General features: G+C 47.4%; 1 protein-coding gene across 1 annotated transcript in view; it reads right to left on the bottom strand.

Moving 5' to 3' along the window:
* Positions 1–25,105, bottom strand: part of sh3gl1b (SH3-domain GRB2-like 1b) — a 134,650-nt gene that overhangs the window by 41,758 nt on the left and 67,787 nt on the right. Inside the window, exon 6 of the mRNA XM_072482736.1 lies at positions 20,302–20,405. Within this exon, the coding sequence (XP_072338837.1) occupies positions 20,302–20,405 (104 nt within the window). The remainder of the gene's footprint in view (positions 1–20,301; positions 20,406–25,105) is intronic.

The raw sequence follows: 25,105 nt of genomic DNA, 5'->3' as shown, positions 1-25,105 counted from the left end.
CTTGGTGCATAAAGACAGTCCCACACTTTTCTGGTAGCCATCCACCACATTGCTAACCTGCACTGTACTTTTGCCTCCTCTTTGATTGGGTTTCTAGTTTTCCCTACATCTGAACCCCCCTCCCCCACCCCCCCGATTTAGTTTAAAGCCCTATCCACAGCCCTAGTTACCTGATTCGAGAGGACTCTGGTCTCAGCATGATTCAGATAAAGACTATCCCCGTTGGAACAGGTTCCTTCTTCCCCAGTACTGGTGCCAATGTCCTATGAATTCAAAACCATTTCTCTCACACCAATCTTTGAGCCACGCATTTACCTCAATTTTATTGATCCTATACCAATTAGCTCGTGGCTCAGGTAGTAATCCAGAGATTACCACCTTTTTGGTTCTGCTTTTTAATTTAGCTCCTAGCCGTTCATACTCATTTAGCAGAGCCTCTGTCCTTGTTCTACCTATGTCGTTAGTACCAACATGGACCACGACAACGGGATCTTTCCCCTCCCACTCTAAGTTCCTCTGCAGCCCAGATGAGATATCGTGAACCCGAGTACCAGGTAGGCAACACAACCTGTGGGATTCTCGATCCTGGTCACAGAGAACAGTGTCAATGCCCCAACTATACTCTCCCCGATTCAGACTACATTTCTTATCGCTCCCCCCACTTGACCGGCTCCCTGTACCACGGTGCTGTGGTCAGTTTGCCCATCCTCCCTGCAGTGCCCGTTCCCATCCTCACAGGTAGCAAAAATCTCGAACCTGTTGGACATGTTCAGGGACTGAGTCACCTGCAACGTTTCCTCTATCTGTCCACCTGCCTCACTCGCAGCCACACCTTCCTGTCCCTGACCACTGGCCGAATTAAAGGTATTTAATCTAAATTGCCTCCTGGAACAATGTCCAGGTATCTCTCCCTCTCCCTGCTGTGTCACAGCATCCGAAGCTCAGAATCCAGCTCATCAACTCTGAGCCAGAGTTCCTCAAGCAGCCAACATTTACTACAGACGTGCTCACTGGGAACTACAATGGGGTCCACTAGCTCCCACACATGCAAGAACAACACATCACCTGACCCTCCATCACGATTTTATTTAATTAGTTTTTAATTAGTTTTTTTATTAAAACTTTAAAAAATATATCTATTACCTCAGTCTCAACGCAATTTCTAACCAGTAATTTAAATGGACATTCAAATATATCACAGCTCACTATTAGTCAATTAAATCACAGTCCTCCTGTGATGTTACTTTTAAGTTTTTTTCACTCTGAAATCGCTGTCAGTTTCAGAGAATCAAGAGTAGCACTTACCTTCCCCCACACAAATCAGAATCAAAGCAAATTACCATTGAATTAACAGGAAAATTATACTTCAAATAAAAAGGTGAATTTACTTTAGTTGACCAAAATAAAGAAGTTTTAGGCATCCACAAGTATTTTCATCACTCCCTGCACACACGTGGCACTATTTAGCTACACGGTTCCACAATGTACTGTTCTTTATTCACAAAGGGCAGATCAGGAGTGCTATCCGACAATAGCTTTCACCCCTCAAGTTTCACAGGTAGAATTTACATCAGCAAAGCACACTTCTACAAACCCTCTTTCCCTTGGGTCATGACAGGCTTGATGGTGTAGCTTTCCAGATCCTTTTCAACCAACTGACCAATAACACTCCAGTTCACAGCTTGGCCACTTCTGGAAAAACACGCAGCACTTTTACGTCTCCGAGCTATTCACAGTGTTCCAGGTTTTAAAGCCTTTTAGCCAGCTTGCACTGTACCTCCAGGAGCTCTAGTCTCCTTTTCTTTTTTTTTTTTTAAATTAAAATGTTTTTTCTCCTTTTTCACCCCCCCTCTTCCCATCACCCACCTCCCCTACCCCCCTGCGACGAACAGCTCCTCAAACACGGTCACAAACATCCACCAACTTTTCTCAAACTCCCCTGCTGAGCCCCTTAACTCATACTTTATCTTCTCTAACCTTGCCATTTGTACCCCACCCATCGACCTGGGGCTCGATCTATCCACCCTCAGCTCCAGGACACAGTTAAAATCTCCTCCAATGATCAACTGGCCAAAACCGGGATTGCTGCCAGCAATCATAAAACCCACATCATCCCAATTTGGGGCATTCACATTTACCAACACTACTGGTGCCCCTTCCAATACCCCACTCACAATCACATATCTCCCACCTGGATCCCTCACCTCCTTCGCTCTCACAATACCATTTTTTTGCTCATTAAAATCGGCATACCCCTCGATTTCAAATCAAACCCCGAGTGAAAAACCTGCCCGACACACCCTTCCTTAACCTAACCTGGTCCTTCACACGGAGGTGTCTCCTGCAAAAAAACAACCCCCACTTTCAAGCTCCTGAGGTGCACGAACACCCATGACCTTTTAACCGGCCCATTCAGTCTCCGGATGTTCCACGTTACCAACCATACCAGAGGCTTGCGCCTCCAATCCCCTCTACCGTCTGTCATCTTCCCCACTTAACTCCTGCCCCTTTAATGCCACTCTGAATGTAGCCCATCCCAGATGGCCCCTTTCTTCGCCCTTGACCATAAACACAAACAAAAACAGGAGGGGGATTGGAACATCCATCCATACATAAACGTTTCACCCCTGCAACTCATTACAATCTCAACATTGGACAGAACCCCCCCCCCCCCCCCCCCCCCCCACAAAAAAAGGTGAAAATTCCCCAAATCCCTACACTCACTTCAAACATGCTCACGACCATTACATAGTGCGAGCACCCCGGTTCCCAAGCATAGTCCACTCAGTTTTCCACCAGTTTATGCTCCTTAATGAAGTCTTCGGCCACTTCTGGGGTCTCTAAATAATACTCCCGGCCTCCGAATGTCATCCATAATTTCGCCGGGTAGAGCACCCCAAACCTGATCAGAAGACATGCTGATTGGCTGTTGTGGGGGTAATTTGCATAGGTGCATTGTGGTCACCGTAACTTGAAGGTGTACCTGTGCAAGAGACCCTAGCTGTTCAAGTGAAGGCAAGCATCCAGCAGAGGGCAGTAGAGCAGAGCTGCTGATTGGCTGTTGTGGGGGAAATTTTCATACGTGCATTGTGGTCACCGTAACTTGTAGGTGGTTTGTGGAGGAGCTGTTGCCAAGTGACACTTAAACCCAAAACACTTCTTCAGTGTTTCCCTCCCTACCCCCTCCTCTAACCAAGAAAAAACAACCGCTGTAAGGATCCCAGCCGAGAGGAAGGCTCGAGGGCAGGTAGAAGTACAAAGAAGTTGAACCGTGACGTCACAGCCTGCAGGTAAGTGATTGACTGGTAAGTAGTTTTTCTTTTCCCTGAGGTGTTATCGTGCAGGGCGCAGTGGTTGCTCAGTGAGTGCTTGCTGAGAAGGGGAGTAAATTTTTTAAAAACTTACTGTAGGGAGTTTCCAGCTGAATCCAGTCAGAGTGAGGACAGAGTGACTGCTGGGTAAGTAGTAAAGATTTAAATTGTTTGCGCAGGCCCATAACAGCTGATTGCTGTTTTTGTGTGGGGCGCAGTGATTGCTGGTTAAGTGTTTTATTTTTACCTGTTTTTAAGTTGGGCAGTTTCTAAACCCTAGACACTACACTTGTAGTGTCCCCCACCCTTCCACCTCATTTAACCTAAGAGGTAGAGTGAATAACAGGTAAGCTCTTTTTTTCTGTTTTTTCTTCTTTTTTTTTTATCTAGAGGGGATGGCAGGGAAGGCAGTGCAATGTTCCTCCTGCAGAATGTTTGAGGCGAGGGACACCGTCAGTGCCCCTGCTGATTTCATCTGTGGGAAGTGCACCCATCTCCAGCTCCTCCCCGTTAGGGAATTGGAGGAGCTGGATGAACTTCGGCTCATTCGGGAGGCAGAGGTGGTTATAGATAGAAGCTTCAGGGATGTAGTTACTCCAAAGAATAGAGAGAGATGGGTGACAGTGAGAGGGGCTGGAAGGAAGCAGTCAGTACAGGGATCCCCTGTGGTCGTTCCCCTTAGTAACAAGTATACCGCTTTGGATACTGTTGGGGGGACGGGGACGACTTAACAGGGGTAAGCCATGGAATACAGGTCTCTGGCACAGAGTCTGTCGCTGTTGCTCAGAAGGGAAGGGGGGAGAGGAATAGAGCATTAGTCATTGGAGACTCCATAGTTAGGGGGATAGATAGGAGATTCTGTGGGAACGAGAGAGACTCGCGGTTGGTGTGTTGCCTCCCAGGTGCCAGGGTCCGTGATGTCTCGGATCGTGTTTTCGGGATCCTTAAGGGGGAGGGGGAGCAGCCCCAAGTCGTGGTCCACATAGGTACCAACGACAGGTAGGAAAAGGGATAGGGATGTAAGGCAGGAATTCAGGGAGCTAGGGTGGAAACTTAAGATCTAGGACAAACAGAGTTATTATCTCTGGGTTGTTACCCGTGCCACAAGCTAGCAAAATGAGGAATAGGGAGAGAGAGGAGTTGAACACGTGGCTACAGGGATGGTGCAGGAGGGAGGGTTTCAGATTTCTGGATAATTGGGGCTCATTCTGGGGTCGGTGGGACCTCTACAAACGGGATGGTCTACACCTGGATCAGAGGGGTACCAATATCCTGGGGGGGAAATTTGCTAATGCTCTTCGGAAGGGTTTAAACTAGTTCAGCAGGGGATTGGGAACCTGAATTCCAGCAGGCAGGAAGGTGGTTTAAAGTGTGTCTTCTTCAATGCCAGGAGCATCCGGAATAAGGTGGGTGAACTTGAAGCATGGGTTGGTACCTGGGACTTCGATGTTGTGGCCATTTCGGAGGCGTGGATAGAGCAGAGACAGGAATGGTAGTTGCAGGTGCCGGGGTTTAGATATTTCAGTAAGCTCAGGGAAGGTGGTAAAAGAGGGGGAGGGGACAGTATTACGGTGGCAGAAAGGATGTATGAGGAGGACTCGTCTACTGAGGTAGTATGGGCTGAGGTTAGAAACAGGAAAGGAGGTGTAACCCTGTTAGGGGTTTTCTATAGGCCTCCGAAAAGTTCCAGAGATGTAGAGGAAAGGATTGCAAAGATGATTCTGGACAGGAGCGAAAGCAACAGGGTAGTTGTTATGGGGGACTTCAACTTTCCAAATATTGACTGGAAACGCTGTAGTTCAAGTACTTTAGATGGGTCCTTTTTTGTCCAATGTGTGCAGGAGGGTTTCCTGACACAGTATGTAGATAGGCCAATGTGAGGCAAGGCCATATTGGATTTGGTACTGGGTAATGAACCAGGACAGGTGTTAGATTTAGAGGTAGGTGAGCACTTTGGTGATAGTGAACACAATTCGATTACGTTTACTTTAGTGATGGAAAGGGATAGGTATATACCGCAGGGCAAGAGTTATATCTGGGGGATGCGATGAGGCAAGACTTAGGATGCATCGGATGGAGAGGAAAACTGCAAGGGATGGGCACAATGGAAATGTGGAGCTTGTTCAAGGAACAGCTACTGCGTGTCCTTGATAAGTATGTACCTGTCAGGCAGGGAGGAAGTGGTCGAGCGAGGGAACCGTGGTTTACTAAAGCAGTCCAAACATTTGTCAAGAGGAAGAAGGAGGCTTATGTAAAGATGAGACATGAAGGTTCAGTTAGGGCGCTCGAGAGTTACATGTTAGCTAGGAAGGACCTAAAGAGAGAGCTAAGAAGAGCCAGGAGGGGACATGAGTAGTCTTTGGCAGGTAGGATCAAGGATAACCCTAAAGCTTTCTATAGGTATGTCAGGAATAAACAAATGACTAGGGTAAGAGTAGGGCCAGTCAAGGACAATAGTGGGAAGTTGTGCATGGAGTCTGAGGAGATAGGAGAGGTGCTGAATGAATATTTTTTGTCAGTATTCACACAGGAAAAAGACAATGTTGTTGAGGAGAATACGGAGATTCAGGCAACTAGACTAGAAGGGCTTGAGGTTCAGAAGGAGGTGTTAGCATTCTGGAAAGAGTGAAAATAGATCAGTCCCCTGGGCCGGGTGGGATTTATCCTAGGATTCTCTGGGAAGCTAGGGAGGAGATTGCTGAGCCTTTGGCTTTGATCTTTAAGTCATCTTGGTCTACAGGAATAGTGCCAGAAGACTGGAGGATAGCAAATGTTGTCCCCTTGTTCAAGAAAGGGAGTAGAGACAACCCCAGTAACTATAGACCAGTGAGCCTTACTTCTGTTGTGGGCAAAGTCTTGGAAAGGTTTATAAGGGATAGGATGTATAATCATCTGGAAAGGAATAATTTGATTAGAGATAGTGAACACTGTTTTGTGAAGGGTAGGTCGTGCCTCACAAACCTTATTGAGTTCTTTGAGAAGGTGACCAAACAGGTAGATGAGGGTAAAGCAATTGATGTGGTGTATATGAATTTCAGTAAAGCGTTTGATAAGGTTCCCCACGGTAGGCTACTGCAGAAAATACGGAGGCATGGGATTCAGGGTGATTTAGCAGTTTGGATCAGAAATTGGCTAGCTGGAAGAAGACAAAGGGTGGTGGTTGATGGGAAATGTTCAGACTGGAGTCCAGTTACTAGTGGTGTACCACAAGGATCTGTTTTGGGGCCACTGCTGTTAGTCATTTTTATAAATGACCTGGAGGAGGGCGTAGAAGGATGGGTGAGTAAATTTGCAGATGACACTAAAGTCGGTGGAATTGTGGACAATGCGGAAGGATGTTACAAGTTACAGAGGAACATAGATAAGCTGCAGCGCTGGGCTGAGAGGTGGCAAATGGAGTTTAATGAACAAAAGTGTGAGGTGATTCATTTTGGAAGGAATAACAGGAAGACAGAGTACTGGGCTGATGGTAAGATTCTTGGCAGTGTGGATGAGCAGAGAGATCTCGGTGTCCATGTACATAGATCCCTGAAGTTGCCACTCAGGTTGCGAGGGTTGTTAAGAAGGTGTATGGTGTGCTAGCTGTTATTGGTAGAGGGATTGAGTTTCGGAGCCATGAGGTCACGTTGCAGCTGTACAAAACTCTGGTGCGGCCGCATTTGGAGTATTGCGTGCAATTCTGGTTGCCGCATTATAGGAAGGATGTGGAAGCATTGGAAAGGGTGCAGAGGAGATTTACCAGAATGTTAGCTGGTATGGAGGGAAGATCTTATGAGGGAAGGCTGAGGGACTTGAGGCTGTTTTCGTTAGCGAGAAGAAGGTTAAGAGGTGACTTAATTGAGCCATACAAGATGATCAGAGGATTGGATAGGGTGGACAGTGAGAGCCTTTTTCCTCGGATGGTGATGTCTAGCACGAGAGGACATAGCTTTAAATTGAGGGGAGATAGATATAGGACAGATGTCAGAGGTAGGTTCTTTACTCAAGAGAGTAGTAAGGGCGTGGAATGCCCTGCCTGCAACAGTAGTGGACTCGCCAACAGTAAGGGCGTTCAAATGGTCATTGGATAGACATATGGACGATAAGGGAATAGTGTAGATGGGCTTTAGAGTGGTTTCACAGATCAGCGCAACATCGAGGGCCGAAGGGCCTGTACTGTGCTGTAATGTTCTATGTTCTACCATTCCGGGGTAAACTACTCCTCTAACATTCACCGACGCCTTTTCATCAAAATTCCACCCGATTCTGGGTAAAAAGACCCCTTGTCTGTGACTTTGAACAGGAACAGCCCTTTATGTGACCAATCACTCCATGGTCACAAGCGGAAGTCTCTCTTGTCTCCTTTTCTGCCAAACAGAAAAACTGCCCTCTTCCCTAAAGTGATTTGCTTCCTCTCGTCTCAGGAATTCAGTGTTTCGCTTTGTTTCTGTCTGCTTTCTCTATGTCTGCATCAGTGTTCTGATCACCTTCACCTTCCATCTACTCTGCTTGTAGCTCTCCTTTGTGCCTGCCAGTCTTAATTTGCTACCTTTTGGTACTGCTTCGAGGTCAAGGATAAGCAAACCACGTGGATGTGGATTTCGTATTGTCCAAGAAAAATACAATTGATCTCTCAACAATTGATGCAAACTCTTAAAAACAGCCTTAAAAACAATTACAGATTCAACAGACATTTTAAGAGGAAAAAAATAAGTTGTGCGCTGCTTCAGGGTCAGAGGTCGTCACACTGTGAATATGAATTCTTGCACAAAGGGAGTGGGGTTGAAATTTGTAGCTATCATCAAAATAGTTAGTTTAGTTACCTTCCTAGAAAACTAAAGGAAGCTGCAAAATAAAAAAGGATATCGATAAGATAGCTGTTTGCATTTAATGTTACTGTTGTTATGGGCCATGGTTTAGAGAACCCCAAAGTGTATCATGGAGTTCACCTGACTTTTAATAGATTGTGGTATGGGGAGCACATGGCCCACTCGACAGGTGTGGTACAGCAGAAATGGAAAAGTATTTTTTAAAGCAAAACAATGTTTATTCTGTGAACTCAAGTTAACCTTTTTAAAACATACAGTGAACATCTTAGCAACCATTAATTCAAATACAACCCCCAAAGAATACAACACTAAGTAATCCTTTAAGCTTTACTTTTAACATCCATAAGACTTAAAACACCTTTTACCAGAAGCACATCAGGTTAAAGTCACTACGGTTATTAGTTTAAATCACCAGGATCGATTTAGTCTTTAAATTACAGAGAGATTCATACACCTTATGACGGTGACTGTAGCTATCCAGCTCTGAAAAACGAAACTAAAACACACACTGCAGCAAACAGCCCAAAACGAAAGTAAAAAGCTGACAGACAGCCCAGCTCCACCCACTCTGACATCACTGCAGTAATAAACACCCATTTCTTAAAGGTACTCTCAGTCACATGACACTGTGAAGTTATACATTCTAGTTAAATGAAAAACAGTGCTTATATTCTGAATGGAAATAGGCCTGGTACTGCAGAAGAAAAGAGACATCTGGGAGTATTGGACATTAACAACAGTATCTCAGGGTGATAACACCATAAAATAGAGGCACTGAAACTTTTAAATTTTATCATGCGTATGAAAATTAAAAACTATGGGGTAAGACCCAAATCTGAGTATTGTGTATAGTATAGAATTCCATGCTATATTTAGGATATGGAGTTTTTAGATAAAGTACAACACAGATTCACTAGGAAGCTGATTGGCGTAAATGAAAAACTTGAAAATTGGGCCTTTTTATTAAATGCAGATGTTAAGATGATACAATAGAAGTATTTGAGATGGGCTATGGGCGACAAGTTATTTCCAGTAGCTGTGGGGCCTAGAACAAGATGCAATAGATACAAGATTAAACACAAGAGAGTAGGGGATGTATCTTAGCCTTAAAGTTATTGGTCGAGGTAGAAACTATGTCAACATTCAAAATGAGATTGGATAAGTGGTTGAAGAAAAAGGGATAAAAGGATAATGGAACAGGTGGGTAAATGTCATTCAGGGTATTTGCTTGCTTGGAATGTGAAAATGCAACATGGACTGATTGGTTGGGCCAAATGGTTGATTCTGTGCACCCATGAATGCATTTCGGAAAGTAAAATCCATAATCTTTAGATTGCATTGTTCTGGCTACTCTGGGACACTTCCTACAAAGCTAACATTACTGTTTGTGGTTTGTCAATAAATTTTGCTTGATGCTTGCATCATTTGCATGTCATTTGTCCAGGCTTGCTTAACTTCCTGATCATAGAATCATAGAATCATAGAATTTACAGTGCAGAAGGAGGCCATTCGGCCCATCGAGTCTGCACCGGCTCTTGGAAAGAGCACCCTACCCAAGGTCAACACCGCCACCCTATCCCCATAACCCAGTAACCCCACCCAACACCAAGGGCAATTTTGGACACTAAGGGCAATTTATCATGGCCAATCCACCTAACCTGCACATCTTTGGACTGTGGGAGGAAACCGGAGCACCCGGAGGAAACCCACGCACACACGGGGAGGATGTGCAGACTCCGCACAGACAGTGACCCAAGCTGGAATCGAACCTGGGACCCTGGAGCTGTGAAGCAATTGTGCTATCCACAAGGCTACCGTGCTGCCCGGTGATATTCTGACGTGGGTTCGATATGATTTGCGTGAAAATGGTAATCACCTCTTCTGTATTTGATGCGACCATCAATTCACTGAGAGACACGTTGAGAAGTAAACAGTGGTTTTAATCAGCTTACAACTGAGCCTGCCTGTGACCGGTACAACAATGAATGCGGCCCCGCAGGTCAGCTGCCTTTATACTTCCTGTAAGGGGCGGAGCCATGGGCGAGCCCGTACATGCCCCGACATATCCCCCCGTGGGTAAAGCCGTACAATGGCCCATAGGTGGAGCCCACAAGGTTAAACACATAACGTAACACGATACAGCAGTAACATGGTATCACAGTGCACTGGTGAATTAACAGTAGTTCCATTCACCACATTCACCCAGTTTAAAAAATGAAGTCCAGCGGGGGTGACGGGCTTACAGATTCAGTCGGTCTGGTGCCCGGATCGTACGTTGCGACCGCTGAAGCACTGGTGTTGCAGCCGTTTCGGGTGGCTGCAGAGCTGGGCCCGGAGTAGGCACAGGCATGGACTCCTGGAGCGGCTCTTCCGGAGCTTCATTCCTGTGGACCAGTGTGGCGGGTGGGAGGGAGCGCGAGAACCATATCGGGGTAGGGGCGCTGAACATGGGAGGTTGGATAGGGGTAGGGGCGCTGAACATGAGAGAATGGACGGGACCTAGTGTAGGGGATGCAGTAGTGGTCGTGGTGTCGGAGCCTGCGGGCGCCAGGTCCCGGAGGGAAACGGTATCCTGCTGGCCATCGGGGTGTCTGATATACGCATAGTGTGGGTTGGAGTGCAGGAGCTGGACCCTCTCTACCAGGGGGTCGGTCTTATGGCTCCGAAGATGTTTTCGGAGGAGGACTGGACTCGGTGTCATCAGCCAGGGCGAAAGCGAGGCCCCTGAGGTAGCTCCCCTAGGGAAAACAAACAAGCGGTCATGAGGGGTCTGGTTTGTGGCCGTGCAAAGGAGGGACCTAATAAAGTGGAGCGCATCGGGGAGGACCTCCTGCCAGTGAGAAACCAGGAGATTCCTGGACCGTAGGGTCAGTAGGACGGTCTTCCAGACCGTCGCGTTCTCTCTCTCCACCTGCCCGCTTCCCCTGGGGTTATAGCTGGTCGTCCTGCTCGAGGCGATGCCCTTACTGAGCAGGTACTGACGCAGTTCGTCGCTCATGAACGACGAGCCCCTGTCGCTGTGGACATAGCTGGGGAAACCGAACAGGGTGAAGACACTATGCAGGGCTTTGATGACTGTGGGAGTGGTCATATCGGGGCAGGGAATGGCAAACAGAAAACGGGAGAACTCGTCTATGATGTTCAGGAAGTACGTGTTGTGATTATTGGAGGGGAGGGACCCTTTGAAATCGATACTAAGGCGTTCAAAGGGCCGGGACGCCTTTACCAGTTGGGCATTATCTGGTCGATAGAAGTGCGGTTTACACTCCGCACAGATTTGGCAGTCTCTGGTTACAGCTTTGACCTCCTCGATGGAGTAGGCAGGTTGCGGGCCTTGATGTAGTGGGTGAGCCGGGTGACCCCCGGGTGGCAGAGGTCATCGTGGATAGCACGTAATCGGTCATCTTGCGCGCTGGCGCACGTGCCGCGGGACAGGGCATCTGGGGGCTCGTTGAGCTTCCCAGGACGAGAGACTATATCATAGTTATAGGTGGAGAGTTCGATCTGGTCATTCTTGATCTTGCCCCGCTGCGTATTGTCAAACATAAAGGCAACCGATTGCTGGTCGGTGATGAGGGTAAACCTCCTACCAGCGAGGTCGTGCCTCCAGTGCCGTACGGCATCCACGATGGCTTGGGCTTCTTTTTCGACCGACGACTTTTTCCAGAGGTGGTGAGGGTGCAGGAAAAGAATGCTACCGGTCTGCCTGCATGGTTGAGAGTGGCGGCGAGAGCGACCTGAGGAATCGCTCTCCACCTAGAAGGGGGCGGACTCGTCCACCGCGCGCATTGCAGCTTTGCTGATGTCCGCCTTGATGCAGTTGAAGGCCTGGCGAGCCTCGGCTGCCAGTGGAAAGAGGGTGGCCTTAAATAGTGGGCGGGCTTTGTCTGCATACTGGGGGACACACTGGGCGTAATAGGAGAAAAATCCAAGGCACCTCTTCAGGGCCTTGGGGCAGTGAGGCAGAGGGAATTGGAGGATGAGGCGCATATGGTCAGGGTCGGGCCCTAGGACCCCATTTTCCACGACGTAGCCGAGGATGGCTAGCCTGGTTGTGCGGAAAACGCATTTCTCCTTGTTGTAGGCGAGGTTGAGTTTTTGGGCGGTTTGGAGAAATCGGTGGAGGTTGGCGTCGTGGTCCTGCTGATCATGGCCGCAGATGGTTACATTGTCCAAGTACGGAAACGTGTCCCGCAGCCCGTACTGGTCCATCATTCGGTCCATTGCTCATTGGAACACCGAAACCCTGTTTGTGACGCCAAAGAGGACCCGGAGGAAATGGAAAAGGCGGCCAGCTGCCTCAAACGCCGTGTAGTGACGGTCCTCCGGGCGGATTGGGAGCTGGTGATATGCAGACTTCAGATCTACCGTAGAGAACACGCGGTAGAGCGTGCTCTGATTTACCATGTCTGCAATCCGGGGAAGGGGGTACGCATCGAGTTGCGTAAAGAGGTTAATGGTCTGGCTGTAATCAACCACCATCCGGAACTTTTCCCCAGTCTTGAAGACCTCCACCTCAGCTCTCCAGGGGCTATTGCTGGCTTCTATGACCCCTACCCGCAAGAGACGCTGGACCTCGGACCTAATGAACGTACTGTCCTGCATACTATACCGCCTGCTTCTGGTGGCTATTGGCTTACAATCGGCGGTGAGGTTTGCAAAGGGGGGGGGGGATTTTTAGGGTCGCGAGGCTGCACATGGTGAGTGGGGGCAGTTAGGCTCCTGAGGTTGCACTGAAAATAAAGTCCTAAGAGGAGAGGAGCGCAGAGGTCTGGGAGCACATATAGTTGAAAATTAGCGTACTCAGCACCCTGGATCACTAGGGTTGCAGTAGTGCACCCTTGGATTTGCACTGAGTGCGACCCAGAGGCGAGGGAGATAGTTTGTCGCGTCAGGAATATTGGGAGCGAACAACGTCTTACCATGTCCGGGTGAATGAAGCTCTCTGTGCTCCCGGAGTCAAAAAGGCAAGGTGTCTCGTACCCGTTTACCCGGACGGCCATCATGGAGCTCCGGAGGTGCTTAGGTCGTGACTGGTCCAGGGTGACCGCGCTGAGGTGTGGGTAGCCGGCGGCGTGATCGGAGGTGCTGGGGCGGCCCCGCGATGGCTGCTGTCCATGTCGTTCGTACATCTCGGGCGGTGTAGCAGATGGCGGCCCCCACGTTGGTCAAGCGTGGCGGGTGGCGATGACGATGGCGTCCAAGATGGCGGCCCCCATGGATCGCACGTGGCCGGCCGCGTGGGGGAGGATGGCCAAGATGGCGGCCCCCATGAGTCGCATGTGTTGTGCGGAGGCGGAGGCGGCAGACACGCTGCCACTTTGCAGGGTCTGTGGGCCTGTGGATCGGATCTGTGAGTTCGAGTTTTTAGACCTGGCCAGGCAGACCTTGGGGAAATGTCCTTTTCGCCCGCAGTTACCACAGTTCGCATTGCGGGCCGGGCAGTGCTGTCAGGGGTGTTGGGACTGGCCGCAAAAATAGCAGGACAGCCCCCCATGATGGGCGGGCGGCCATGTGGCACAAGCCTGTGGTGGTCTCTGGTCGGGGGCCCACGAGGGGGTCACGTGGTCGGCGTGGAACGCAGTAAGGCTCTGAAACGCGACCTCCAGAGAGGTAGCTAGTGTTACTGTGTCCTCTAGGTCCTGGGCCCCTTTTTCGAGCAGGCGCTGTCTTACATAGTTTGATCGGACCCCCGCCACGTAAACGTCTCGGATAGCGAGCTCCATATGCTATGGGGCGGTAACAGCCTGGTAGTTACAGTTGCGCGCGAGGGCTTTTTAGGTAGTGTGGGTAGTCATCTAGCGACTCCCCGGGGCGCTGGCGGCGAGTGGTGAAGATGTGTCGTGTGTAGACCTCGCTCACGGGCCGTACATGTGTTCGAGTAGTGTGAGGGCCTCTGTATAGGACGCAGCGGCGCCGTCGAGCTGGACAGAAATACGACGGCTCACCCGTGCGTGGAGAAGACTCAGTTTCTGTTAGTCCGTGACGGATGGCGTAGTCGACGCGGCGAGATAGGCCTTGAAGCATCGAAGCCAGTGCGAAAAAATTTCTCTCGCCTCCGCGGCCTGTGGTTCAAGTTCCAGTCTATCAGGGTTGAGGGCTAACTCCATAGTAGTATTTTAAGCAGATTAAATTAATGCGACCATCAATTCACTGAGAGACACGTTGGAGAAGTAAACCGTGGTTTTAATCAGCTTACAACTGAGCCTGCCTGTGACCGGTACAACAATGAATGCGGCCCGCAGGTCAGCTGCCTTTATACTTCCTGAAAGGGTTGGAGCCATGGGCGAGCCCGTACATGCCCCGACATATCCCCGTGGGTGAAGCCGTACAATGGCCCATAGGTGGAGCCCACAGGGTTAATTAAACACATAACGTAACACGATACAGCAGTAACATGATATCACAGTGCACTGGTGAATTAACAGCAGTTCCATTCACCACAGTATTTAAACACACAGTCAAACAAATCCAGCACCAACTAGAAACTTATCCACAATGGGCCTAGCTTCTGGATTTTAAACACAAAGAAGCTTGTTACAATGTAGTTACTGAGGGAGAACTAGCATTGTAATAGATCCATCAAATTTTCAAGTATTTTTAATGCACCTTTATATACGATAATAGTAGCTGGCCAGATGGTGGCCCCTATAACTCTAGCAATTTTAAAAGTAGCCATCTATTATGCACATGAAATACACACAATTTGGGACTCATGCTTATGCCATTTCAATGGTGGTAAATCACCTGTCCAGGTACACAGCTTAACCAGTGTTGGACATAACCCAAGTGCTAGAAACAATTAATATCAATGTGCAGGTTTCAGAAAAGAGGCAGAGCTAATCATTTGGGTTTGCTGGCTGACTAGTGGTGTGTCTGTTGCGGCAGACATTTTGGTCAGAATATTAGATTATTTAACAGCTCTGTATTCAGAGTCCAGCTGAGAGAAAATAATAGTGGAAGTATTTAGTTTCCTGTGACATTTTCCTTCACAAACATGTTGCAAGTTACAAGAATGACTTATTTCTACGGTTTTGTTCAAATTAACCAAAGTTCTGCAACCTAGTGAAATCTGTAGGATTTGCTCTTATTTCTCTTCAATTTTATTTAATAAATTGGATACAGTTTTTAGCCTGAGATATAGCTTGCCAAGTGCTCACGATTCTGAGGTGAATATCTACATTTGCATCACATGGGTCATCAATAAAATGAGTCACTGTGGCTTGCCACCAGATTAATTCATGCTAAGTGCAGTTTTGCCTGTGAAAGTTGTGTCTTGCTTTAAGTACAAGGAAATATATCTGGATAGCATCCAACTTGGACTGTCAATTTTTCTTTATATTTATTCGTCCACAGGATATGGGTGCCGATGGCTAGGCCTGCATTTATTGCCCATTCCGGATTGCCCTCGATTAAGTAGTGGTGTACTGCCCTCTTGAATTGCTGCAGTCCATGTGGTGTAAATACATGGAGTGCTGTTAGAAAGTGTGTCCTTGAATTTGACCCAGCAACAGAGAAGGAGTGGCAATATAGTTCCAAGTAAGGATGGTACATGACATGGAAAGGAGCTGGCAGGTGCTGGCGTTTCCATACATGTTTGGAAGGTGCTGTTGAAGGAGTCTTGGTGAGCTCCTGCAGTGCATCTTGTGGATGAGCTACACTATTCCTTCTGTACATCAGTGGTGGAGGGAGTGAATGTTTAATGTGGTAGATGGGGTGCCAATCATGTGGGTTACTTTGTCCAAGATGGTATGGAGATTTGCATATAGTTGGAGCTGCACTCATCCAAGTGAAGAGTAATTCATCACACTCTTGCTTGTCGATGGTGGACAAACTTTGGCAAAATCAGAAGATGAATTACACTCTGCAGAATTCCTAGCCTCTGACCTGCTCTTGCATCTACCGTAGTAATATGGCTGATCCAGTTCAGTTTCTGGTCAATGGTAACCCCCCCCAGGATGTTGATAGTAGTGGAATTTAGCAATGGTAATGCCATTCAGGGTCAAGGGAGGGGCTTATATTCTCTCTTGTTGTTGATGGTCATTGCCTGGTACTTGTGTGACATGAAATGTTACTTGCCACATATCAGTCTAGAGACCTGGATCTTGTCCAGGAATATAGCTGCACATGGAAACTGACGCCTAAAGCAACTGAGAGTTGTGAATGGTGCTGGACATTGTGCAATCATCTGCAAACTGACCTGACAAAACAGCTGAAAATGATTGGACCTAGAATACTGCTCTGAGGTACATCCGTTAGTTGACTTCATGATGGAAGGTCACTGATGAAATAGCTGAAGGTGCTTGGCCCTAGAATACTACCCTGAGTAACTCCTGCAGCAATGTACTGGGTCTAAGATGAATGACCTCCAACAACTACTCCCATCTCTTCTTTTGTGCTAGTCAGCCACTGCCAATCAGTGGAGAATTTCCCCACCGATTCCCATTGACTCCAATTTTGCTTGGGCTCCTAGATGTCACACTTGGTCAAATGCTACCTTTTGTCCATGTTTGAACCAAGGCTGTATTGAGGTCAGGAGCTAAGTGACCTTGGCAGAGCTGTAAATTGAGCAAGTCATTGCTGAGTTAGCGCAGTTTGATAGCACTGTTGATGACCCCTTCAGTCTCTTCTCGATCATCAGCAAATAAATGGAAGGGGCAGCAATTGGCAGTGTTGGATTTGTCATACTTTTGTCCTGGATAGGACACAACTGGGCAATTTTCTACATTGCTGGGTAGATGCCACTGGTGTTGCTGTACAGGAAAAACTTGGCGAGGGGTGTAGCTAATTCTGGAGCACAAGTCTTCAGTACTATTGCTGGAATGTTTTCAGGGCGCATTGCCTTTGCAGTGTCCAGTGCCTTCAGCTGTTCCTGATATCACATGGAGTGTAATCCAATTGGTTCAAGCCTGACACCCATGATGCTGGGGATCATAGCTGGAGGTGGAGAAGGATCATCCACCCGCCACTTCTGGCTGAAGATGGCTGAAAATGTATGAGTCGCGTCTTCAGTACTGATGTTCTGGGCTTTCCCATGATTGAGGATGATATTTGTGGAGCCTCTTACTCCTGCTAGTTGTGTACCACTTCTGAAAACTGTATCTGGCAGGATTGCTTGACATAGTTTCCAAGCCAGAGACAAAGAAGACTCTTCAACCTGCTTCTATCTCTTGCCCTTCTTCTATAGACATTGGACTCCAGCCAAAATGCAATTTCAGAGACACCACCAGAGACATATGGGATCTGGCTCAATGAATCAATTCTTCTTTGTGAGTCTAGGCAATGAGGTTTGATAACCCACTGAATTATCACAGCCAAGTCTGATCTTGGCCACCCACACCTTCCTGTGAGCATTGGTGCACAGTTTGAGGAAAATATGTCCTTTTCCTGGCGTAGTGGCATCGCAGTCAATTACAGGACACCAAAAACTGCTCTAGTCGACATCTGCTAACTCCAGATAGGCCTGTGATCGAATTTGGAGTTTCTGGTCTATATTTTTTAAAAAGGTGTGCTTTTAGCCACTAGATGGCTCCCATAAATAGCCAAGACACCTTAATGAACTTTTTCTATCATTAGTCTGCTATTATCAATTTACCTGTACCTCTGGCACTGCCAGCGCATTATCAATGCAAAAGGAAGAGCTAAAACTTCCAACCGTGTCCATAATCTGACTTTCTTGTGGATCCTTCGAGTTTATTCAGATGCAGCAGAATACAGGATCCTCAATCGTATTGTTAATTTTCTACAAGTTACACATCAAGAATGTCATTCTATATTTTATCAATATTATAAAACTTCCTCTTCGCTAAACCACTTGTTCAATCAGAGCTTAATTTAGCGGGAGGAAGGGAGAGGGAGACAAGAAAAACAAACATTGGAGGAGGGAAAGGAATAAACTGAAGTGAGACCATTGTGTTACTAACTCCATCCATTTGGAAAGTTGGAAGTTTGCTTTGAAAATCCGACACATGGCACATTCACAATGGGACAACCAGGTTGGGCTTAATGCTACACAGAATACAGGCAGAATTTCCTCCATATTCAAAGATCTAGAGCTACTTGCTTTGGAGCAGCTGTGCTATTTCTCTACCCATTTTTAAAATAACCTTTCCTGGCCAACAATCGTACGAGCAGGATGAAATGCTTGCAATGAATCAGGCTTTTAGAAAGAGATCAGTTTCCAAGGAAACTTATTGCAGACTGTCCAACTGCAAGCATTCTGAGAATCTCACAGAAAGCACAGCGTCTTTATCAGATAGAAATGGATTCGCTGCAAAGCGAAAGAATACCACATTGTCCTTGAAATGCAACTTACTGGCCTCCAATTAATGGACAAACGCAGCCACCCACCCCTGGCACCGAATGGACACATGGCAAAATAACAAAACTACTGAAGTGAATTTTAATTAGTTAACTTCAAGTTCAGTATTAAATTAATCTATTTTAACATTGCATTTAGTGAGATTGAAGGCCACCAGTTCTCAAGCGAGATCACACAAAACGCAATACTGACCCCACAGTAATTGGCAGATTTACAAAGGTTGATTATTGGAAAAGCACTTTTTTCTACGTTTCCGGCTGCTGCTGAAAAATCTAAATGATGGGAACATATGGCCCAACACCTCACTAAGATGCAAGTGTTCCAATGATCATAGTGAACAAATTTAGACCCGTGACAAACAGGCTGGCACAATTTCCATCCATTTGTATACAGGTGCAAATATAAAGCATCTCATAATGGCACAACTGACAGCTAAATTTTATCAACAAGCTTCACCATTCCTTCATAGCCCAGAAGTTATATTCTATAATAGTGGCTACACTTACAAGAAGTGCTTCATTGGTTGTAAAGTGTTCTGAGACACCCTCAGGTCCAGAATGGGCAATTCAAATCTAAATGCTTCTTCAATGAATGGTTTATTTTGGGCTGGGATAGTGATACATTCAGAGAGATCACTCAAAAGCAAAACTAAATTAGCTTATCAAATACATTTTCCATATTCGCAAATTGCAAGAGTACCATGACATCATACTTACCACAAACATTATTAACCAACTTGACCTATTCTGACCTGCCTAATTCTGATGGTACTGTAGCCATCTAAGATGGCCACCTGCAAAGGACGATGGGAATTATGGCCAACCCAGGACTTGGACAGAGAAGAGCCTATGTGTATTTGAAACACAGACCTGATCGAAATCCCCACTCGTTTGCATTTTAATGGCCCATTTTTTTCCCAGGGCAAGAGAACTCCAATCAAGAAACCGGTACAGCCACAGACTGATCGGCGCCATTCCATTTACTCAGAAAGCCCAACTGCCAAGGTCAATGACCGCTAAGGACCAGCCCTGCTACCAAGGCACCCGCCCCTTTATTGGCCGAAATCGAAGATAGTGATCAGAGCCTTGTCGAACTATTGGGTCCAAGGTTAAGGACCGCCCCAAAGAGCATGAAATCCCAGAGGGATAAAAGAGAGCACAGCCATGTGTTCTGTCTCTTTTGGATCCGGCCTGTGCCAACCCAACTGTAGCAGGAACAGCCAGCCAAGTTCAAGACCAACGATCGCTACCTGACGGCTGAGCCCAGCAGAGACAGAGCCGCTTTCTTCGAACCAGCCAAGTTAAATGCAGATAAATGCCTTATCCATTTGCACAGTGCCGGTCGCCCTGAAATTAAGTATAGGTTATTATAGCTGATAGATGTAGTTTAATTCGTAGTAGATATTGTGTTTGCATGTCGAGGTAACTCTTGTGCATGTAAATAAACCATCTTTTGAACTAACTAGCTGGTTGTGTGGTCAGTTGATCGATTTAAGGGAAGGCTTGTGGTTCACCAACATTATCATTAATATTAGCAACAGCATTGGCAACGCTGTTGGGATCGAAAACGAGCAACAATAGTTACCAGTAATGACCTGTGTTGAATAGGCATCACCATTCTCGGCTATTTAAATATCATGCTTAAACGCTGTACATTTACAGTTAAAAGTGCTGGTGAACAGATCACAGATTGACCATCAGCTGGTATTTTCCTCCACAATCAAGCAGGTGGGGAATATATGTCCTGAATCTTTGTTCCAATACCACAAAAATGTACCCGTACATTTACATTAAAGCTTCACAAATGAAACATCACTTTCACACTGAACTGTTGACTTCAGTTTATATATTTGGTTTCTTACCTCTCCTTTAGCTTGTCAGAGAGCTCCTCCAGAATTTGCACAGCTTGTCTGTGATAATCGAGTTGTGCCTCCACCAGGGCTGACATTTGACTCACCTGCTCAATCTGGAAGAAAATTATTCAAGTTTGCTATAGGCTGGTTTAAAGTGGTCAAAATTATTTTCATTCAGTTACAAGCACTAACTTAGTCCCCACCTGTCCAATACCGATTTACAGAAACATGAAAAGACTGATGCATATGTAAACGCATTTAGATTTATAAATTCTGCAGGATTTTCTTTTCAGAATTGACTCAAGATAAAAAAGAAACAGGAGGGGTGCTTTCATCCAAGACCAGCTTTTGGGAACCTGCGTAAGTTTGTTTCAGTGGGCCATCTGCCTCTCCCATGGTTACGCTGCCTTTTCCTTCCCTCACTGTCCTATTCCAACTGAACACATAAAAAATAAAAGTATGGGACATCCTAATGCACATTATCACTCTTCAGTATAATATTGAGGGAATGCTGCAGTTAAGAATTACAATCCTTGCAATGAGGGGTTAAAATAAAGGTTCTGTTTGCCTATTAAGCTGGCATTATTGAAGAGCGATCCTATGGGCGGCACGGTGGCACAGTGGTTCGCACAGCTGCCAACAGTGCTGAGGAATCGGGTTCGATACCGGCTCTGGGTCACTGTCCATGTGGAGTTTGCTCATTCTCCCCGTGGGTTTCACCCCCCACAACCCAAAGATGTGTAGGTTAGGTGGATTGGCCGCACTAAATTATCCCTTAACTGGAAAAAAATGAATTGGGTACAATATTTTTTTTAAAAAGAGCGATCCTATTCTACTGACCAACATTCCTCCTTCCACCAATACTACCAAAATCACCGACTAACTATTGGTTCATCCCATTGAGATATTGTTGCTGCACCATAGTTACTATGTTCGTCAACTTAACGAGCACTGGAGTCTGAAAATGGCACAACTGTGTCAAATACTTTGGGAAATTACAATGGCAAATTTCGATATCAATGTAAGTTATTCTCTCCTCTAACAGCCACCAACAAAATTTGGGTTCACACCTGAAAGGAAATGAAGAACTTAGAGAGGAGTACGAACTGAGTGACAGGATTTCAGGGTGTTACATGGGTATTTTTCAGTATCCAGCAGCACAAAGAGGACAAGGTCTGCATGACTCATCTTCAGAACTTCGGTTTTTAAATTACCCTTTAGCTGAGGCCCTCTAGATGAAGCAATCTGCAGGATTAGAACATTTCAAATAGAGAAGAACAAAATATTCATTTACCGATTGATGCTGTGAGCCTGGACAGTTTGTCACAATTGTAGAAATTGTGGAAAAGGATCTTATGCTGTTACAAAATGAAGTTAGATTAATCATAAATCTAACCAACTCTTCAATGGAAGCTTGAGAGGCCTGAACGGACCGATAAAAAGGGCCCGAGTGCTCGCGCATTTGAAAGGACTAAGGGCAGACGTGGTTATGCTCCAAGAGACGCACCTAAAGGTGGCGGACCAAGTTAGGCTAAGGAAAGGATGGGTGGGACAGGTGTTCCACTCAGGACTGGACGCAAAGAATAGAGGGGTGGCCATTTTGGTGGGGAAACAGGTCGCATTTGAAGCAAAGAACATCGTAGCAGATAGCGGAGGTAGATATGTAATGGTGAGTGGCAGGCTGGAGGGAATGGAGGTTGTGTTGGTTAACGTGTATGCCCCAAACTGGGACGATGCGGGATTTATGAGACGGATGCTGGGGCGTATACCGGACCTGGAGGTAGGAAACTTGATTTTAGGAGGGGACTTTAATACGGTGCTGGACCCGGGGCTAGATAGATCCAGCTCAAGGACCGGAAGAAGGCCGGCAGCGGCCAAGGTACTTAAGGGGTTTATGGACCAAATGGGGGGAGTGGATCCATGGCGATTTCTTAGACCTAGGGCTAGGGAGTATTCCTTCTTCTCCCATGTCCATAAAGTGTACTCCCGGATAGATTTTTTTGTTTTGGGAAGGTCGTTGATCTCTAGGGTGGAAGAAGCTGAGTACTCAGCCATAGCGGTTTCGGATCATGCCCCACATTGGGTGGACCTGGAATTAGGAGAGGAAAGGGAGCAGAGAACACTCTGGCGATTAGATGTGGGACTGATGGCGGATGAGGGAGTGTGTGCAAGAGTGCGGGGGTGTATTGAGAGATACCTGGAGGTCAATGACGACGGCGAGGTCCCTGTGGGAGTGGTATGGGAAGCACTAAAAGCGGTGGTCAGAGGAGAGCTGATCTCCATTGGGGCCCACAAAAGGAAAACAGAGGCCAAGGAAAGGGAAAGATTACTGGGGGAGATTTTAAGGGTGGATAGGGAATTTGCAGAGACCCCGGAGGAGGAATTGTACAGGGAGAGGAGACGACTCCAGACGGAATTTGACCTTCTGACCACCAGAAAGGCGGAGGTACTGTGGAGGAAGGCACAGGGGAGGAGGTATGAATATGGGGAAAAGGCGAGTCGCCTGTTGGCTCATCAATTGCGAAAGAGGGCAGCAGCGAGGGAAATAGGAGGAATTAGAGACGAAAGGGGAGACACGGTGCGAAGGGCAGGAAAGATAAATGAGGTGTTCAAGACCTTCTATGAGGAACTGTATAGGTCTCAACCCCCAGAGGGAGAGGAGGGGATGCGGCAGTTCCTGGACCAATTGAGGTTCCCGAAAGTGGAGGAGCGGGGGGTGGTAGGCCTGGGGGCACCGATTGGGGTGGACGAGGTTATTAAGGGACTGGGAAGCATGCAAGCAGGGAAGGCCCCAGGACCAGACGGGTTCCCGGTGGAGTATTACAGAAAATATGTGGACTTGTTGGCCCCGTTGATGGTGAGGACGTTCAATGAGGCCAGGAAAGGGGGGACTCTACCCCCGACGATGTCGGAGGCGACGATATCGTTAATTTTGAAGAGGGATAAAGATCCGTTGCAGTGCGGGTCCTATAGACCCATTTCATTGTTGAACGTGGACGCCAAATTGTTGGCAAAGGTACTGGCATCGAGGATAGAGGACTGTGTCCCGGGGGTGGTGCACGAAGACCAGACAGGGTTCGTAAAAGGGAGACAACTGAATGTTAACGTGCGACGACTATTAGGGGTGATAATGATGCCCCCAGTGGAGGGGGAGGCAGAGATAGTGGCGGCAATGGACGCAGAGAAGGCATTTGATAGGGTGGAGTGGGAGTATTTATGGGAAGTGTTAAGGAGGTTTGGGTTTGGGAACGGGTTTATTAGCTGGGTTAGACTTCTTTATGGGGCTCCAACGGCAAGCGTAGTTACAGGTCGACATAGATCGGAGTATTTCCGACTATATAGGGGAACAAGACAGGGATGCCCGCTGTCTCCATTGTTGTTCGCGTTGGCAATTGAACCTCTGGCCATGGCGTTGAGAGACTCCAGGAAATGGAGAGGGGTGATTAGAGGGGGAGAAGAACACCGAGTCTCGTTATATGCGGATGACCTATTGTTATACGTGTCGGACCCAGCGGGGGGAATGATAGAGGTTATGCGAATTTTGAGGGGGTTCGGGGATTTCTCGGGGTATAGGCTAAACATGGGGAAGAGTGAATTATTTGTGATACATCCAGGGGACCAGAGTAGAGAGATAGAAGGCTTGCCTCTAAGGAAAGTGGAAAGAAACTTCCGATACCTGGGGATTCAGATCGCTAGGAGCTGGGGAACCTTGCACAGACTTAATCTGACACGGTTGGTAGAACAAATGGAGGAGGACTTCAAGAGGTGGGACATGCAGCCTCTATCGCTGGCGGGCAGGGTGCAAGCAATTAAGATGATGGTCCTCCCGAGGTTCTTATTTGTATTTCAATGTCTCCCTATACTAATCACTAAGACCTTTTTTAATAAAATAGACAGGAGCATCACGAGCTTCGTGTGGGCAGGGAAAGTTCCGAGAGTAAGGAGGGGGTTCCTTCAGCGTAGTAGGGCAGAGGAGGATTGGCACTACCGAACTTGGGCGATTACTATTGGGCCGCCAATGTGGCAATGATACGTAAATGGATGATGGAGGGTGAGGGAGCGGCGTGGGAAAGACTGGAGAGAAAGTCCTGTAAAGGGACGAGTTTAGAGGCGCTGGTGACGGCGCCGCTACCGATCTCACCTAAAAAGTTTACCACGAACCCGGTGGTGGCGGCAACATTGAATATCTGGGGACAGTGGAGGCGACAGAGAGGGGTGCGGGGAGCCCTGGTGGGGTCCCCAATCAGGAACAACCATAGGTTCGCCCCAGGAAGAATGGATGGAGGATTTCAGAGCTGGTTCCAGTTGGGAATTAGGAGGGTGGGAGATTTATTTATAGATGGGACTTTTGCGAGCTTGGGAGCATTGGAGGAAAAGTATAAGTTGCCCCGGGGAAATTTCTTGAGATATATGCAGGTGAGGGCATTTACTAGACAACAGGTGAGGGAATTTCCATTGCTCCCGACACAGGGGATACAGGACAGGGTGCTTTCAGGGGTGTGGGTCGGAGAGGGCAAGGTGTCAGAGATTTACCGAGAGATGAGGGAAGAGGGGGAGGAGTCGGTGGGCGAACTAAAAGGAAAGTGGGAAGAAGAACTAGGGGAGGAGATAGAGGAGGGTATGTGGGCTGATGCCCTAAGCAGGGTAAATTCCTCTTCCTCATGCGCCAGGCTTAGCCTGATTCAATTTAAGGTGCTACATAGAGCACACATAACGGGAGCAAGATTGAGCAGGTTCTTTGGAGTGGAGGACAAATGTGGGAGGTGTGGCGGGAGCCCGGCAAACCACGCACATATGTTTTGGGCATGCCCGG

Source organism: Scyliorhinus torazame, chromosome 18, assembly GCF_047496885.1.
Source record: "Scyliorhinus torazame isolate Kashiwa2021f chromosome 18, sScyTor2.1, whole genome shotgun sequence".
NCBI classification, from domain to species: Eukaryota; Metazoa; Chordata; class Chondrichthyes; order Carcharhiniformes; family Scyliorhinidae; genus Scyliorhinus; species Scyliorhinus torazame.
The sequence above is the reverse complement of the archived record's forward strand: the minus strand, read 5'-3'. Positions and strand labels throughout refer to the sequence as shown.